Source organism: Lycorma delicatula, chromosome 1 (genome assembly GCF_047948215.1).
Source record: "Lycorma delicatula isolate Av1 chromosome 1, ASM4794821v1, whole genome shotgun sequence".
NCBI lineage: Eukaryota > Metazoa > Arthropoda > Insecta > Hemiptera > Fulgoridae > Lycorma > Lycorma delicatula.
Genome location: NC_134455.1, coordinates 80772830 through 80789443, shown reverse-complemented (window position 1 = coordinate 80789443; position 16614 = coordinate 80772830). Strand labels below are relative to the sequence as shown.

The following is a 16614-nucleotide window of genomic DNA, read 5'->3' as shown; positions in this document are numbered from 1 at the left end:
GAGCTGAGGAGGTTTACCCCTGCTGAGCTAAGTAACACTATCGAACAACTCGGTAATAAAAAGAGCCCCGGCACTGATAGAATCCCTGCTGCAATACTCAACGGCCTTGTAAAACAGCTTCCCTGGGAAATGACTGATATAGCTAATTATGGCTTGGAGAATGATTCATTCCCGCGATGTTGGAGGGAGGCCAGGGTGGTCTTCCTCCCTAAAGGCAGTGATGATCAAGGTCTGTCTCGATTTAGACCGCTGAGTCTCTTAAATAACTTGGGCAAAGCGGTAGAGAAGATGCTCGCCAACAGAATTGTATGCGAAATTGAAGAAGGCGTGGGTATAAGCGTCAATCAATTCGGGTTCTGGAAGGGACGTTCCACCGTGTTGGCAGCGAAGAAAGTAACTACTTGGATAGCAGATGTCAGAAGAGGTACTTGGAGAACAAGAGGGATTCCGTTACTTGTCTCCCTAGACGTTAAGAATGCTTTTGGCTCCATCAAATGGAGCCATATTCACAGTGCATTATTGGCTAAGAACGTATCTTAGGAGACAGGTGAGGAGATACCTCTCTGACAGATCGTGCAGAATTGCAACGCACAGTGGAGATTTGAAAGTCAACATACACGGTGGAGTTCCCCAGGGCTCTGTTTTGGGCCCGTTATTATGGGTTTTAACTTTTGACAGAATCCTGAATTTGGATTATCCTGTAGGAGTCGAAGTCATTGCCTAAGCAGATGACCTGGTGATCCTTGCGAGTGATAGACATGCACTGGAAGTACAAAATAAGGCCAATTTGGCATTACAGATGATAGAAAACTGGCTATGTAATAAAAATTTAGTGCTGAACATCGATAAATGCAAATTTATCACTTTCACTGGAAGAAGGATCATTGATCGGCTGGATATCAGGATCAATGGTGAACCAATAGCAGAAACTGATAAGCTGAAGTACCTAGGCGTTACCTTTCAGAGGAACGGTTCCTTCACTGAACATATAAACGAAGTTTGTAACAGGGCTGACAGAATGATAAAATCTTTAAATATCATTATGACGAACCAAAGTGCGCCTAAGGCGCCAAAGAGAAGGGTCATAGCGTCTTCGGTAATATCGTCCATGCTTTATGCGGTACCGGTTTGGTGGATTTCAGTGCAAGTAAAGAAAAACCTGGCACGTATGATCAGGACCCATAGGAGACTGTTGCTTGGAGTGATTTCTGCATATAGGATGGTCTCCTATGAGGCTTTGTGTGTGCTCGCTGGAGTCCCACCGATTGATTTATTGGCACTTTTAAGAGTTGAAAGAGACCAGGGAGTTGGAATTCACGAATCAAGGCAGCGGCTAATGGCAAAGTGGCAGGACAGGAGGAATGAGAATGGCCCTGGAGGTAGAACAAAGAGACTCATCCCCGATATTAAAAGCTGAATATAGGAAGCATGGGGAAGTGAATTTTCACCTGTCACAATACTTTACAGGGCATGGCAACTTTAATTTTTACTTGCACAGAATCGGTAGAAGAGCATCGATGGAATGTATGCATTGCGATCGCGAAGATGATGTTGAGCACACATTTACTGACTGCCATAAATGGAGAGAAGAATTAGTAGACATCGATCTATCATCTGATGGTAACGGCAGATTAATTAATCACATGTTGCAGAGTGAAGATGCCTGGAAGAGGGTTGATTCAGCTATTAAGAAAATATTAACGCAGAAAAATGAGGACGAGAGGAGATTGGGGTTCTGATCTTAGTATAGGGAAGGGCGGATAGCCCCAGTGGTGAGGACTGGCATGCTGAGGTGTGCCAGTTTCGATGAGCCACTGGGGACTCCAAGGGTTTTCTTGATAAGAAAGATCAAAGAAAGGACCCAATCGTCACGTCAAGACAATCATGGTATGGCGTGGCGATATATATAGATGGGCATATCAATAGACTCAAAAGAACTGACCGGTGGGCCGACCTGCCATGCCGGACATACAGCCAGTAGGTGGGAAGGCCCATGTGGCGCAATACCAACCAGTCGGACCGGCCCAGCGGAGAAGAGTAAAAAAAAGGAGGATTGTAGTAAGATAATTATGGAAGACTGGAATACAATGGTGGAAGAAGCCGAAGGACAGTGGGCAAGTTCAGATCGAGAATACAAAATGAAAGAGGATACAGGCTGGTTAAATTTTTCCAAGAGAAGGATATTCTCATTACGAATATGTTTTTTTAAGAATTTTAACAAAGAAGATATATTGGACAACACCAAAGAGATGGATCTCACTTTTGGGTAGATCATTTTTTGGTTGAAAATAGATAAAGGAATGCTGTTAAGAAAGCAAATGGGCTTCCAGGAGCCATCACAGGAAGTGATCATATTCTGTTTTTGATGGAAATGAAAATAAAATCAAAGCATTTAAATTACAATGAAAGTGAAGAAATGGAATATAAAGGGTTTAGAGGGCATAGGGAGAAGAAAAGTGGGTGAAATGACAAAAGCAATTACTCAAGTTAAAAAGGAGGATGAACCACAGCAATCGAAATGTGGTCGAGGATAAAATAATTTATGAGGGAAGCTGCAGAGAAACACATCGGTTTCTGTGAAGGCATCGGGCAAAGAAACCTTGGGCAAAATAATAAATGATACAAAATATGGAAGAAAGAAGAAAATATAAAAAAAGAAGGAAAATACAACAGAACAATCTATTGAAGATTGAATACCAAATAAGAAACACAAAGTTAGGGAAAGATGTGTAGAAGACGAACGTAAAGATATACAAGATTTAGAAAAGAAAAGGTCGTATGACATGTTGTATAAAGTAAAAAATGCCTCATGGGATAAAAGAAATCTTATAAAATGGGAGAAATTGAGAACAAAAATGGTAAAAGCTTTTATAAGGAAGATGAGACAAAGAGATGATAGGAAGAGTATATAGAGGACCTATAAACAGGGAAGGAAATGTGAAACACGAGAAGCTGAGGTGGGAGAAGAAACTATGGAAGTGGAAAAAGGCCCACCAATTTTACAATCTAAAATTACACAAGCTATTAAAATCATGAAGAACAGGAAAGCAACAGGAGTAGATAAACTTCCAGTAGAACTTTTTAAATGTTTAGAAGATGAAGGAGTAGATGAAATTTTTTCAATCTGCAATACAATATATGATACTGAAGTATGGGCAGAGAATTTGTTAAAACAATAATGATACTGATACCTAAAAAGTTTGGAATCAAAAATGCAAAGAATGTAGAATTATCAGCTTAATAACACATGCTGCAAAAATAATGCTGAAAGTTATGAACAGAAGGTTGATTACAAAAATGGAGGAGAATGCTGGGGAAGAACAGTCTGGATTCAGAGAAGGAAAAGGAACAAGAGAAGCTATAGGATTGATCAGAATGATTGGAGAATGATGTTTTGAAAAAGGAAGAAGACTGGGCTTGTGTTTTATAGATATGGAAAAGGCATTCAACAGAATACAGTGGGAAAGGTTATTTGAGAATCTAAAATAGAAGAGTTTATTTTGAAAAATATAACATTTTATTTTTTAAATTCAGTTAACAAATGGCTGAATTATGGCAGACATAATGATGTAATAATTTTGTGTCTGTTTTCATGTCATCCATTTACATTCAATTTGATTAAATATTGTTTTTATTTATTGTTAATTCTAATATTGTAAATCAGTATCAAATTAAATGATTTTCTAATAATAATAATATATCTAATAATTAAAACCTCCTCTATGAATCATGAGACCTTGCCGTTGGTGAGGAGGCTTGGGTGCTCAGTGATACAGATTAGCTGGACCGAAGGTGCAACCATATCAGAGAGGTATCTGTTGAGAGCCAGACTAAGGAATGATTCCAGAAAGAGGGCAGCAGCTCTTTCAGTAGTTGTTAGGCGGAATAAAGAGAACTGGTAGAAAACCTTCGGTTTCAGACGATATATTGCAGCTGATGGATGAACGTAGAAAATATAAGAATACTAGCGATGAAGAAAGTAAAAGGAACTATCAGCAATTAAGAAATGCTATAAACAGGAAGTGCAAACTGGCGAAAGAAGAGTGGATTAAAGAAAAGTGTTCAGAAGTGGAAAGAGAAATGAACATTGGTAAAATAGACGGAGCACACAGGAAAGTTAAGGAAAATTTTGAGGTACATAAATTAAAATCTAATAATGTGTTAAACAAAGATGGTACACCAATATATAATACGAAAGGTAAAATCGATAGATGGGTGGAATATATTGAAGAGTTATACGGAGGAAATGAATTAGAAAATGGTGTTATAGAGGAAGAAGAGGAAGTTGAGGAGGATGAAATGGGAGAAACAATACTGAGATCTGAATTTAAGAGAGCATTAAAAGATTTAAATGGCAGAAAGGCTCCTGGAATAGACGGAATACCTGTAGAATTACTGCGCAGTGCAGGTGAGGAAGCGATTGATATATTATACAAACTGGTGTGTAATATTTATGAAAAAGGGGAATTTCCATCAGACTTCAAAAAAAGTGTTATAGTCATGATACCAAAGAAAGCAGGGGCAGATAAATGTGAAGAATACAGAACAATTAGTTTAACTAGTCACGCATCAAAAATCTTAACTAGAATTCTATACAGAAGAATTGAGAGGAGAGTTGAAGAAGTGTTAGGAGAAGACCGATTTGGTTTCAGGAAAAGTATAGGGACAAGGGAAGCAATTTCAGGCCTCAGATTAATAGTAGAAGGAAGATTAAAGAAAAACAAACCGACATACTTGGCGTTTATAGACCTAGAAAAGGCATTCGATAACGTAGACTGGAATAAAATGTTCAGCATTTAAAAAAAATTAGGGTTCAAATACAGAGATAGAAGAACAATTGCTAACATGTACAGGAACCAAACAGTAACAATTGAAGAACATAAGAAAGAAGCCGTAATAAGAAAGGGAGTCCGACAAGGATGTTCCCTATCTCCGTTACTTTTTAATCTTTACATGGAACTAGCAGAATGATGTTAAAGAACAATTTAGATTTGGAGTAACAGTACAAGGTGAAAAGATAAAGATGCTACGATTTGCTGATGATATAGTAATTCTAGCCGAGAGTAAAAAGGATTTAGAAGAAACAATGAACTGCATAGATGAAGTCCTACGCAAGAACTATCGCATGAAAATAAACAAGAACAAAACAAAAGTAATGAAATGTAGTAGAAATAACAAAGATGGACCACTGAATGTGAAAATAGGAGGAGAAAAGATTATGGAGGTAGAAGAATTTTGTTATTTGGGAAGTAGAATTACTAAAGATGGACGAAGCAGGAGCGATATAAAACGCCGAATAGCACAAGCTAAACGAGCCTTCAGTAAGAAATATAATTTGTTTACATCAAAAATTAATTTAAATGTCAGGAAAAGATTTTTGAAAGTGTATGTTTGGAGTGTCAGTTTACATGGAAGTGAAACTTGGACGATCGGAGTATCTGAGAAGAAAAGATTAGAAGCTTTTGAAATGCGGTGCTATAGGAGAATGTTAAAAATCAGATGGGTGGATAAAGTGACAAATGAAGAGGAATTGCGGCAAATAGATGAAGAAAGAAGCATTTGGAAAAATATAGTTAAAAGAAGAGATAGACTTGTAGGCCACATACTAAGGCATCCTGGAATAGTCTCTTTAATATTGGAAGGACAGGTAGAAGGAAAAAATTGTGTAGGCAGGCCACGTTTGGAATATGTAAAACAAATTGTTAGGGATGTAGGATGTAGATGGTATACTGAAATGAAACGACTAGCACTAGATAGAGAATCTTGGAGAGCTGCATCAAACCAGTCAAATGACTGAAGACAAAAAAATAATTAAAAAATAAAAGAACTACCTGTGATTATGTTACGTTAATTATTGTATGTTATTGTATTTTTTTTTTAAATTAACTGAAAACAATTGTTAAAAGTTATTAGAAATGTTCAAAGCACCCACCATTTGAAATTACACAAGTCTCCAGTCTTTTTCAGAGAATCGTCTTAATCGTTCAAAAATTTCAGGAGTATTTCTTGAAATCCATTTTGGATCCTTTATTGAAGATACTCAACATTAAGTACTGAAGTTGAATAAACAATATGTTTCAAATGGCCTCACAGATAGAAATCAAGAGGGTTTAAGTCAGGTGATCGGGCAGGTCAGGGCACTGGTCCTCCATGGCTTATCAATTTCATGGAAAGTTTCATGCAGGAAATCTAATACCAACTGACTGAAATGTGCAGGAGTTCCATTGTGGTGAAACCACATATTTCCTTGTAATTGTAGAGGTAGAGCTTCCAACAAATGTGGAAGATCTTCGGTCATATAGCAAGATAATTTTCTCCACTTAAACGATTTGGTAGAATGACAGAACCCAAAAGGTAGTCATTAAAAATACCTGCCCAATGTTCAGGGAAAATCTTTGTTGATGGCTACTTTGGAAAGTACCATAAGGATTCTTGTTGCTCCAGATTGACATAGTTTTCAACACCATTCCTCTTGAAAGAAGCTTCATCTGTGAACAGAATCCTTGCCAAAAAAAAAGGATCTTCAATTAATGTTCTTCAAAACCGATTACAGAAAGCCAATCTAAATGGAAAATCATCGGCAATGTCAGTCACTGTATGTGCTATTAAGTGATAAGGGTAAATACAGTTACCATTTAAAACCTGCCACACAGTCATGTGGCCCACACCTTGTATTGCCAGATAATGGTACTTTTATCAGGGGGAATCTTCCACACTTTCTTCTAATTCAATAGTCCTAATACTCCTTGGTCTACCACAGTCATGATTCCCTGGTGTAAATGAGCCTGTTTCCCTAAGCTGTCTGTAAAGTTTTACAAAAGTTTTTTCACTTGACACATGTCTATTAGGAAACCTATTTTCATAACCTTTTTGCTTCTCCCGTGTTGCAGTTTGCTAACCATGCATTAAATGCACACATTTCTGCAAAAGAATATTCAAACTCTGCGATGACAAAAAACAAAACTTAAAAAAATAAACCAATGACACTGAATGTTAACCCTTTGAATGTCAGGGTTACCCATAATTTGCACTAGAATTGTCAGGGTACCGATCTATCGGTATGATGGCTGTTTCTATCTATCGGTTTTAGATGGCTGTTTCAACAAATTATCAGTATAATCATATCATAATAATCTGACTAATTTTCTGGATAAATGGTATTTTTTTCATATATATAAATTGAAAACAGCGTGATATACAATGATTTCAATAACATCTCTGCATGCCTGGATAAAAACGCTTGACAGTTTTAGCACAACTCACTCCAAAATGGCTGATGGCCAAAGGAATACACTAAAACTCACAAGTAAACAATGAGTTACTTTAAAATCATATGGTTTTATATTTAAATAATGTGCATTGCATTTTAAATTGTTAACATTATCAGCAGTAATAGTCAGTGTGTAAAATTTTTAAAAAGTGAAAAGATAATATCAGCTGGTTTTATTATTATGTAATATTAAATTTTACTGTTAGAAAATTATTACTTAATTTACAATACTAAAATTAAAAATAAATACAAACAATATTTAATTGAATGGAATGTAAAGTGGAGAACATGAAAACAGACACAAAATTACATCAATTTTTTACCATAACTCAGTTATGGTAAAAATATGTTAACATATTTAAAAAAATCAAAATGTCATTTTGTTCAAAATAAAAGGCTTAATATTTTAGCAAATATTTTAACATATATTTTGATAAAACTAATATTTATGGAGATATAACGGATTGAAAAATAATCATGGCCGCCATTTTGTAATTTGCGAAGATATTAAGGTTCTGATTTTTTGGTAATTTAAAAATTTTATAACAAAGACGCTTACCAAATATTAATGTAATTCCTCTATCTGAACTTGAGATAAAAATTTTATATAAAAATAACAAAATTGTGGACAGGAGGAGAATAAAGGAGAAATTGCCATTATTCATACGGAAATTTTTAGTTTAGTTTATTTAGTTTTACAAATAGAATCTGAAAAAAAAAAAAAAAATATATATATATATATACATTGCTTTAATTTTAATATTACATTTATAAAAATATGTATAATATTTTATATAGTTGTACACAAATGCCAAAGCCCTCACTGAGATCACTAGTTCTAAAACTTCCTGAAGTACTAGAAAGCTGAAATGTGGCATGGTTATTTCAAAGGATATATCTTCAGGAAAAAAATTATTTTGATCAACAAATCCTATGGGAGTAAAAAATAAATCAGTAGTTAGGCACGCCAAGACTGTAATAACAAGAAACTTGACAAATATGCTTATCTTAGACATTATGCTACTATTATGAATATTTTTTTTTTTAACTTAGTTCTATGGGAGTGAAATGGAGAACAAATTTCTACAGGAAGAACAAAACTAATTATTTCACCTATAATTCTTCCTCTAAATAATTAAAATGCTAAAATCTAGCATAGTTAGTCTTCAGTTTCTCCTGGTAGGGGCAGATGCGACTGGTTTAGTAATAAGGGATGGTAAGATTTAGGTAGTAAATTAGTACAAATATTTAGGAGTTAATTTGCATGTTTAGGGTTTACTTTTTATATCCATTACAGAACCCACTGTGTTCTTTATAGAACAGAAACTGGACCACAAAAATAAAAATAATCCAGAGGTTGAATGTATTGGAGATGAATTATAAGAAACAATGCTGCACTGCACGCTGATGCACAGGAATAGAATGGGAAATAAAAATATTTGAGAAAATAGGAGGTAAAGAAGACATCGATTGAAAGTATGGAAGACAGACAGCTGGGAAGTAATGGACATCTGAAAAGGGTGGCTGAAAATAAAATTTCAAAAAAGACTTTTGAGTGGTGCCTAATAAAAGAATAAAAAGGAGCTGAGCTAGGACGCATTGGATGGCTGGCAGCAATATGGAGATTAAAGTTAAGGAGAAAAGGGAAGCCCTTAAGCAGATACTTTTGTCAACTATAAAAGGTGGAAATGTTCTCACGAAGACCAGGATGGCCTTTCTCTGGGTATGGAACTTGTAGAACGATATACAGCCACGTGAGATTTTACAGGGGTTGCCTGCGGCCTCCGGTCAGGAGTTAACAGCTGACACAAGAGTGACAATTAGACTGGGTTTTGAAGAAACCAGAGTGGCAATATGTCGCCTCCCAGTACCGACTGTTACACCCATTGTACAAAAGGGAAGAGTGAAGATCAGGCTTGTGAGCTGTAGAATAGATGTTGTTGATCTCCCTCTGCGATGCTACCGATGTTTAGAAACAGAACATCTGGCAAGGAACTGCAGAGGCGAAGACTGGAAGGTTGTATGTTACAATTGCGGGGGCGATGGACATTACGCTGTAGAATGTAGCAAAACACTGAAGTGTCTTACGTGCAATGTGGAGGGGCACCGCACTAGCAGTGCCACATGCCCCAAAGGGGCCAAAAGTGAAAATAACAAGGAGAACCGGGGAAGGGCCAGGCGTACCTCAACCTGTTGATGGAAATGAAAATTGTTCAGTTGAATATGAGCCATGCGACACTAGCGCTTGACCTGCGACAAGGTATGTCTCAGAGATGGGCATTGATATTGTGTTTATCTCTGAGCTCTACGTTCCTAGCTCGCGGCTGGAGTGGGTTTTCTCTGGAGATCGGGGTGCGATTATTTGGCCGATTGCGCACCTACCTGTGCGGTGCGGGACGTTATGAGACAGCGTGGTTTTGTCAGGGCGTGGATTGGAGGCATTTATTATTACAGCTGTTATCTTTCGCCTAACATGTCTGTGGAACGATACAGGGAAGTTTTAGCATCGCTTAGTAGAGACCTCGAAGCTCATCGGCCGGCCTGGGGTTTTAAATGCCTGGTTGGTTACCTGGGGGTCACCAAAGACCGACGTGAGGGGCAGATTACTGACTGAGGCCGTCGCATTACTGGATCTAGAATGTCTCAACTCTGGAGACGCACTAACGTTCTGGAGGGGAACCACTGGGCCCATTATTGATCTTACTTTTGCTACGCCTGCTGTAGCGGCACGGATTCGGGACTGGCGGGTGAGTGAAGACTACCTAGCGAGTGATCACGAGGCCATCCTCAAGAGTGTTACAGATGGAGGATCTGCGGGCGCTGGGAAGCCGGTTGATCGTGGCTGGAGTACGAGGGGTATGAACTCGAAAGAATTTGCGGAGACACTTGATCTCAGTGCGGTACGAGAGGTTACTGTACCAGAGGACAGGGCCGCATGTCTGGTCGACTGCTTGGAAACAGCATGTGCTGCTATTCTCCCTCGCAGGTATTGTTGGAAAAATCGTTCCCCAGTATATTGGTGGACAGAAGACATCGCTCGGAAACGCAGCGAGTGCCTTGGGGCCAGGAGGCTCACGCAGCGTACGCATCGACAGTTATACATGGTCCGATAAAGGAGGTGCAGGAGCGAGCTCAATAAGCTTGTTAGAGACTCTAAAAGGGCATCTTGGAAGCAATTCATCTTAGAAATTGATACAGACCCTGGGGCAATCCATTTAAAATTGTCCTTAAGTTAACCGGAGAGGTTCAAAACACAATTGAGGAACTGTTTCCTCATAGGAATGGAATCGTTGCGAAAGTTGAGGACGATGTGAATTCCTCTCTACTTTCCATCAGAGAGGAGCTAACAGCAGCAGTGAAACGGATGCCTCTGGATAAGGCGCCAGATCTTTTGCCAAATTTGGCAGTTAAGGTGGCTGTTGGAGCGGACCCTGATGCCTTTTTGAAGGTATAAATTAGATGGGAAGTGCTTCCTCAGAGGTGGAGACGGCAGCGTCTGGTCTTGGTTCCCAAGCCGGGGAGGGACGTCCTCTTATAGACCACTGGCGATGACCGTAACCATGTCAAAGATACTCATGCGCATGCTGTTGCAGAGGCTGACCAGAATTATTGAAGACGGAGGGGGACTTTCGGATAAACAATTCGATTTTCGCAGAGGAAGATCTGCTTTGGACGCGGTATCGGAAGCGGTTAGTATGGCAAGGAGAATCATTGAAGGGAGGAAGATCGCGTGGTCGTGGTCGTGGGAGGAAGTTCGCAACGCAATTAACTGTGTGACCCATGAAGCCATTAGGACTGCGCTGGAGAATATAAGAGTCCCCCCCCCCACATCTGAGAAGGATAATTCTCTCCTACCTCAGTGAGCACAAATTGATCTGCGAAGTGAAGGACGGAGCAGTCGAACGGTGAATTGATAGAGGAATTCCACAAGGGTCGATACTTGGGCCGGCCCTCTGGAATATAGTGTATGATGGCATACTTCGCACTCCTCTACTGTCCGGTCACTCTCGTAGGTTACGCAGACGACTTGGCCCTCGTGGTGAGTCGAGTACTCTTGAGAGTCCATCGCTTACATACAAAGTTAAAAATATACAACAATCAAAACCTGGATGGCCGGAGTCGGGTTATAAGATGGAGAACAATTACAACAACCAAGCGAAGACAACATTGAAGATTGAGCTTGAGGGCCAAAGGATAGTTTCAAGGAATGCGATAAAATATCTTGGAATGTGGGTGGACGCCAGAATGCGTTTCGGTATTCACGTCTTGGAGGCCTGCTCGAAGGCTGAAAAAGTCATGCGTCTGGTTGCCAGAACTGCCGAACTGTGGGCGACCGAGGCAGCAGAGGAGGAGGCTGCTGTCTGGAGTGGTATATTCCACGTTACTTTAGGTGCCGAGATATGGGGAGGGGTCATTAGATATGGCATATACAGGAGTGCTCTCGAATCAATACACAGAAGGAGCTGCCTCCATATTACAGCTGCATATCGTACGGTTTCTCGAGAGGCAGTCGAAGTGTTGGCGGGAATATTACCTGTCGATCTGGTGATCACCCACAGAAAGAAGATTAAAGTTCAACGGGCGTCAACACCTGCGGAAAAATGGAGAGTGGCTAGCTCCATTACGAAAGAAATGAGGAGAGAATGGTAGATGCGGTGGGACACTAGTGATAGAGGCCGATGGACACACCGCATAATTAGGGACCTGAGAAGTTGGTGCGAGCGGCCCCATGGCTTGCTGGATTACTCTCACACAGTTTCTAGCAGGCCATGGGGGGTTCAGAGAATACCTTTTTAGATTTAAGCTTGATCACTCCGCTAATTGTCTGGTGTGTGTAGACGAGGAAGCGAGAGCATGTCACGTCTTCTTTCGCTGCCCCCGACTTGAGGATGCAAGGAGGGAAATATTGGACACCTAGATAAAAGGGAAATGTTCCTCTCAGAGGAACTGCAGCAGATCATGTTAGAATGCGCGGAAAATTGGACGGCTGTAGCAAGGTTTGCTAGGAAGATCATGGAGGAACTGTACGTCTGGCAGGAGTCTCGCAGAGGTAGAAGAAGCGGTCGACGGAGGGTGCGGGGAAGGACAGGCACACGGCTAAGAGCCTAGGAAGTTCCCAGTATGCGTAGGGATCGCCTGCGTGAGATGAGGTCGTGGGCATTCCGCTCCCTCGTCCGATGGTGACTCGTAAGGTACATATACTATAGTGTTCAATTGTCTGTGAGGTGTTTGTTTATATGATTGGATGTGGCTGGCATTGATGTGATGTGTGGAGTGTGTGACGTGAGGTATGTTTTCTGAGTGATGATTGGATGTTGCAGAGTGTGTAGTGAGATTTAGTCTGTTTGGTATCTTGTGGTGTGAGGTACGTATCTGTTGACTGTGGCGTCTGAATGTATATGAGAGTGTATTCCCCTTCCAGAAGTAATGCACACCAGCTGTACCAGAAAGGGGGGGGTAGCCAGAGATAGAGGTTTAGTCGGTAGTGCGCATGAACTCATACGCATTTAATTACATCTTGCAGAACAACACTGCTCAGGCGCCTGTATATGGGGTGGGGTTCCTCCACCTCTTAAAAAAAAACTCATGTATAGAAAGTGTTAAGTGTTAAATGTAAGGCTTAGTGCAAGAAATAACCGTTCTGATTGTTAGACCTCACTTATAAATTGTCCTAATAGGATATCTAGGAAAGATAAAGAAAAAATAAACTTGCAAATGGGAACTGATTTGAAAATTAGTTTAAAAACCAGTTCTAGTTTGTAAATGTTAAACTTATATTTAAATTTCTAAAGCGCATATCAAATAATGTTTTAAATTTGAGGGGGTGTTTTCTTTTATTTGAAAGTTTTTTACTTTCTTAAGTAAATTAAAGGGATAGCAGCCTGAACCAGAGAAATTAAACTGTTAATTAGCAGAACACATTAAAAACATATCCTTCTAAGTCATCATCATATACAAAGCACTCAGAAAGTTTCTGTGCAGTGAAATTATGTTAGTGTAATGACAAAACTTTCTTTTTGATTATTACTTTGTATTTTTATTTCATTAATTCACAGTAACCGATATTACAATAACTGGAATAGTTTATAAAAGATGTTGAAAATGACCTCTTCCAACATAAATACAACACTGCACAAATTTCAATTTTTTTCAAACACTAACCAGCTGGAATGCTGGAACTCTTGACTTCCATATCAGCTGATTTGGGAAGAAATTGTATGTACAATCTGTACATACAATTTCTTACTGGAATGTCTTATGTACAAGCATTCCGGTACACTTTATGTACTGGAATGTCTTGTACATAAGCTGTTATTATGGTTTTTAGTTCATCAATTGTGCATGGTCTGTTGCGATACATTCCTTGTTTCACTGCCCTCACCACAGAAAGTAATCTGGGAGAGTCAGAATGGGCGATCGTGCAAACCCCCTGAAATGATTTGTTCACCAAACATTTTGTAAAAAAAGTCATTAACCTGTTGGCTGTGTATGCTCTGGTCCCATCTTGCTGAAACTAACCACGATTGATTTTTACTTCTTTTAACTGTCTAATGAAGTTTGTTAAAACAGCACAACATTATTAACTGTATTTTCAAAAAAAAGTTAGACGCACAATACACATTCTACTCACACCAACGCAGACTCCAATTTTCGCTTCGAGTAAAGATTGTTCGTATAATTCATGGGGGTTAGTTGTCGACCACAGTTATGTACTTTGTGAATTAATATACTCTCCCAAATGGAAACATGCTGAATCTATAAAAAATTAATGTTAAGGATACCTACGGAATTAGTCTTTTGGCATGATCTGTAGGTTTCAGTACTTAAACACACATTACATTATAGGGGAAAATTTTCAGTTCCTTTCTTACAGCTTTACATGTGGCGACCCACCGAGTTGGTCTAGTGGTGAAACATGTCTTCCCAAATCAGCTGATTTGGAAGTCAAGAGTTCCAGTATTCAAGTTCTAGTAAAGGCAGTTACTTTTATATGGATTTGAATACTAGATCGTGGATACCAGTGTTCTTTGGTGGTTGGGTTTTTAAATTAAACCACACATTTCCAGAATGGTCAAACTGAGACTGTACAAGACTACACTTCACTTACACTCATACATATCATCCTCTGAAGTAATACCTGAACGGTAAACAGGAAAAAGAAAGAAAACGCTTTATATGTGGCACCAAGTTCGATATCTTGCTGCTGTGCTAACTTACACATTGACTTAATGGACTATCAGCCATAGCATCTAAAAATCAAATACACTTGATCGCAGCACATTGTTTTAGCCCAATAACAGACCAGGAATTATTGAAACTTCAATAAAAAACAACAGATCCAAATTATGATTTAATTCATTAAAAGTGTAATTTTAATATAGTTCAGTAGTTTTGCGTTAAGATCAAGCACACTCCATCTTTATCGTTCGTAACTGAAAACCTCAAACAAATAATTAATCAAATAAAACCAACGAAACTTTACAAAATAAATGAGCTCTTTAATCATGGAGTAAGACAGTATACAGTGAGGTACAAATTAGCGAATATGGGAATTCTTCAGATTCAGTGGATACAATATTAACAGTGGTCCGTTATAATAAATTTTAACTCAAATATAACCTATTTAAATATAGTCAAAAACGTTAATTTTGTGAGTGCGACCCCAAAGTTGTAAATAAATTACCTCGTTTTGTTTGTCTTTCGGTCGGTTGAATTTCGCCGATGCTAAGTTCTCCAAAGACGGATGTTCCAACATTGTTAACGTTCAATCGCACAAAACTTAACCTCAAATACAGCACATTGACCAACTCGTTATGGGTGACTTCGGTAGTATTCATTCGAATATTTCGATTGTATAATTGTACCGATAGTTATCTATCTAGGATGTTTGTCATTGAAATGAATTCTCACACTACTATTCAAAAGAAATTAATAGATGGGCAATGTTGTGCAAAATAAAATTATTCGAAAAAAATATTAATTTCCTTCATACAATGTTAAAACAATCCGGATCTTCTCCGTTATCTGTCACCACTGAATTAAATCATTCGCTTAAACTAATGCTTTTATGAAAAGTGCAGCTCCGTTTCAGTGAACATCAAATATTAAGCTATTTTAAAATGTATTGTGAAATAAACATTATTTTTAAAGTTATAACAGCAATTATACTGACAAAAAACGTAAAATAATTAGATTAATATTTAGAATTAAAAAAAAACTAGAAAAAAATTAAGGTTTGATAAAATGTACTTTCGATAAAACAATGTGCTTTGACAAGCGTATTTGATTTATACTTAAATGGAGCGTAGTTTTCTTGAAAAAATTAGTTTAAGTGAATGATTTAATTCATTGGTGGGCGACAGATAACGAAGATCTCTTTTCGACCTTAAATTGAGCGTAACTCAAGAACAACTCAACCAATCTTCATCAAATTTTCACATGCACAACTTCAGATACACTACTACACCATATCTAAATTTCAACGAAATTTATCTAGCAGTCTTGGAGATTTTTGAGCTGCAAAATTTTATACATAGGCCTATTTTATATACATATATATATATATATATATATATATATATATATATATATATACAGAGTGTTTTTTTAGTCCTGTTACCCAATTTTAAATGTAATTTAAGAAAGGGAAATTTAGGTGGAATAAAAAAATGTATTTGTTACTTACAAAAGAGATTTAATAAAAGGCTATTACTTACATAATAGTTAAAGAATATGCTCAAAATGCCCACCCCTTGCGGTTACACACGCACGGACTCTTTTCAGCATATTAGCAGAAATCTTTTTAAGAGTTGTATTGGAAATATTCGTGATTAAGTCTGTAATATTGACTTTAAGTCAATAGTGTGAGGATTGTTTTTGAAGGCCTCACACTTAATATAGCCGCACAAAAAGTAGTCAGGAGATGTGAGATCTGGGGACCTTGGAGTCCATAAGCCCTTGCATATTATTCGATCATCAAAGAACTTTTGCAGAAAATCCATGGTTTCTCGAGACGTGTGGCATGTAGCGCCAGCAATACCGTTCTTGAGGTTCCAGGAGGGACACAAATTGGCGCACAATATTCCTGTATACTTCACCATTTACTGTCTGTTCGAAGAATATGGGCCCAACTATACGACGACGAGATATCGCACACCACACACCAATTTTTTTCAGGATGCAAAGATTTGTCTTGTAAAGCGCTAGGATTTTCAACCACCCAAATTCGACAGTTTTGACTTCACATAACCATCGAGATGGATTCAAGCTTCATCACTAAAGAACACTGTCTTTAAAAATTCGATTCCGTTATCGTTTACGAGAGATCTAAACCAACTGCAATA

General features: G+C 38.2%; 1 protein-coding gene across 2 annotated transcripts in view; it reads right to left on the bottom strand.

Annotated features, from left to right (window-relative positions):
* Positions 1-15680, bottom strand: part of Polr1B (RNA polymerase I subunit Rpl135) — a 176013-nt gene extending 160333 nt beyond the window's left edge. The window contains exon 1 of one of the 2 annotated variants that reach the window (XM_075356937.1): positions 14955-15680. In XM_075356937.1, the coding sequence (XP_075213052.1) occupies positions 14955-15026 (72 nt within the window). In that variant the 5' untranslated portion in view covers positions 15027-15680. The remainder of the gene's footprint in view (positions 1-14954) is intronic. The other variant, XM_075356931.1, reaches the window with a different exon arrangement.
* Positions 15681-16614: the final 934 nt, after the last annotated feature.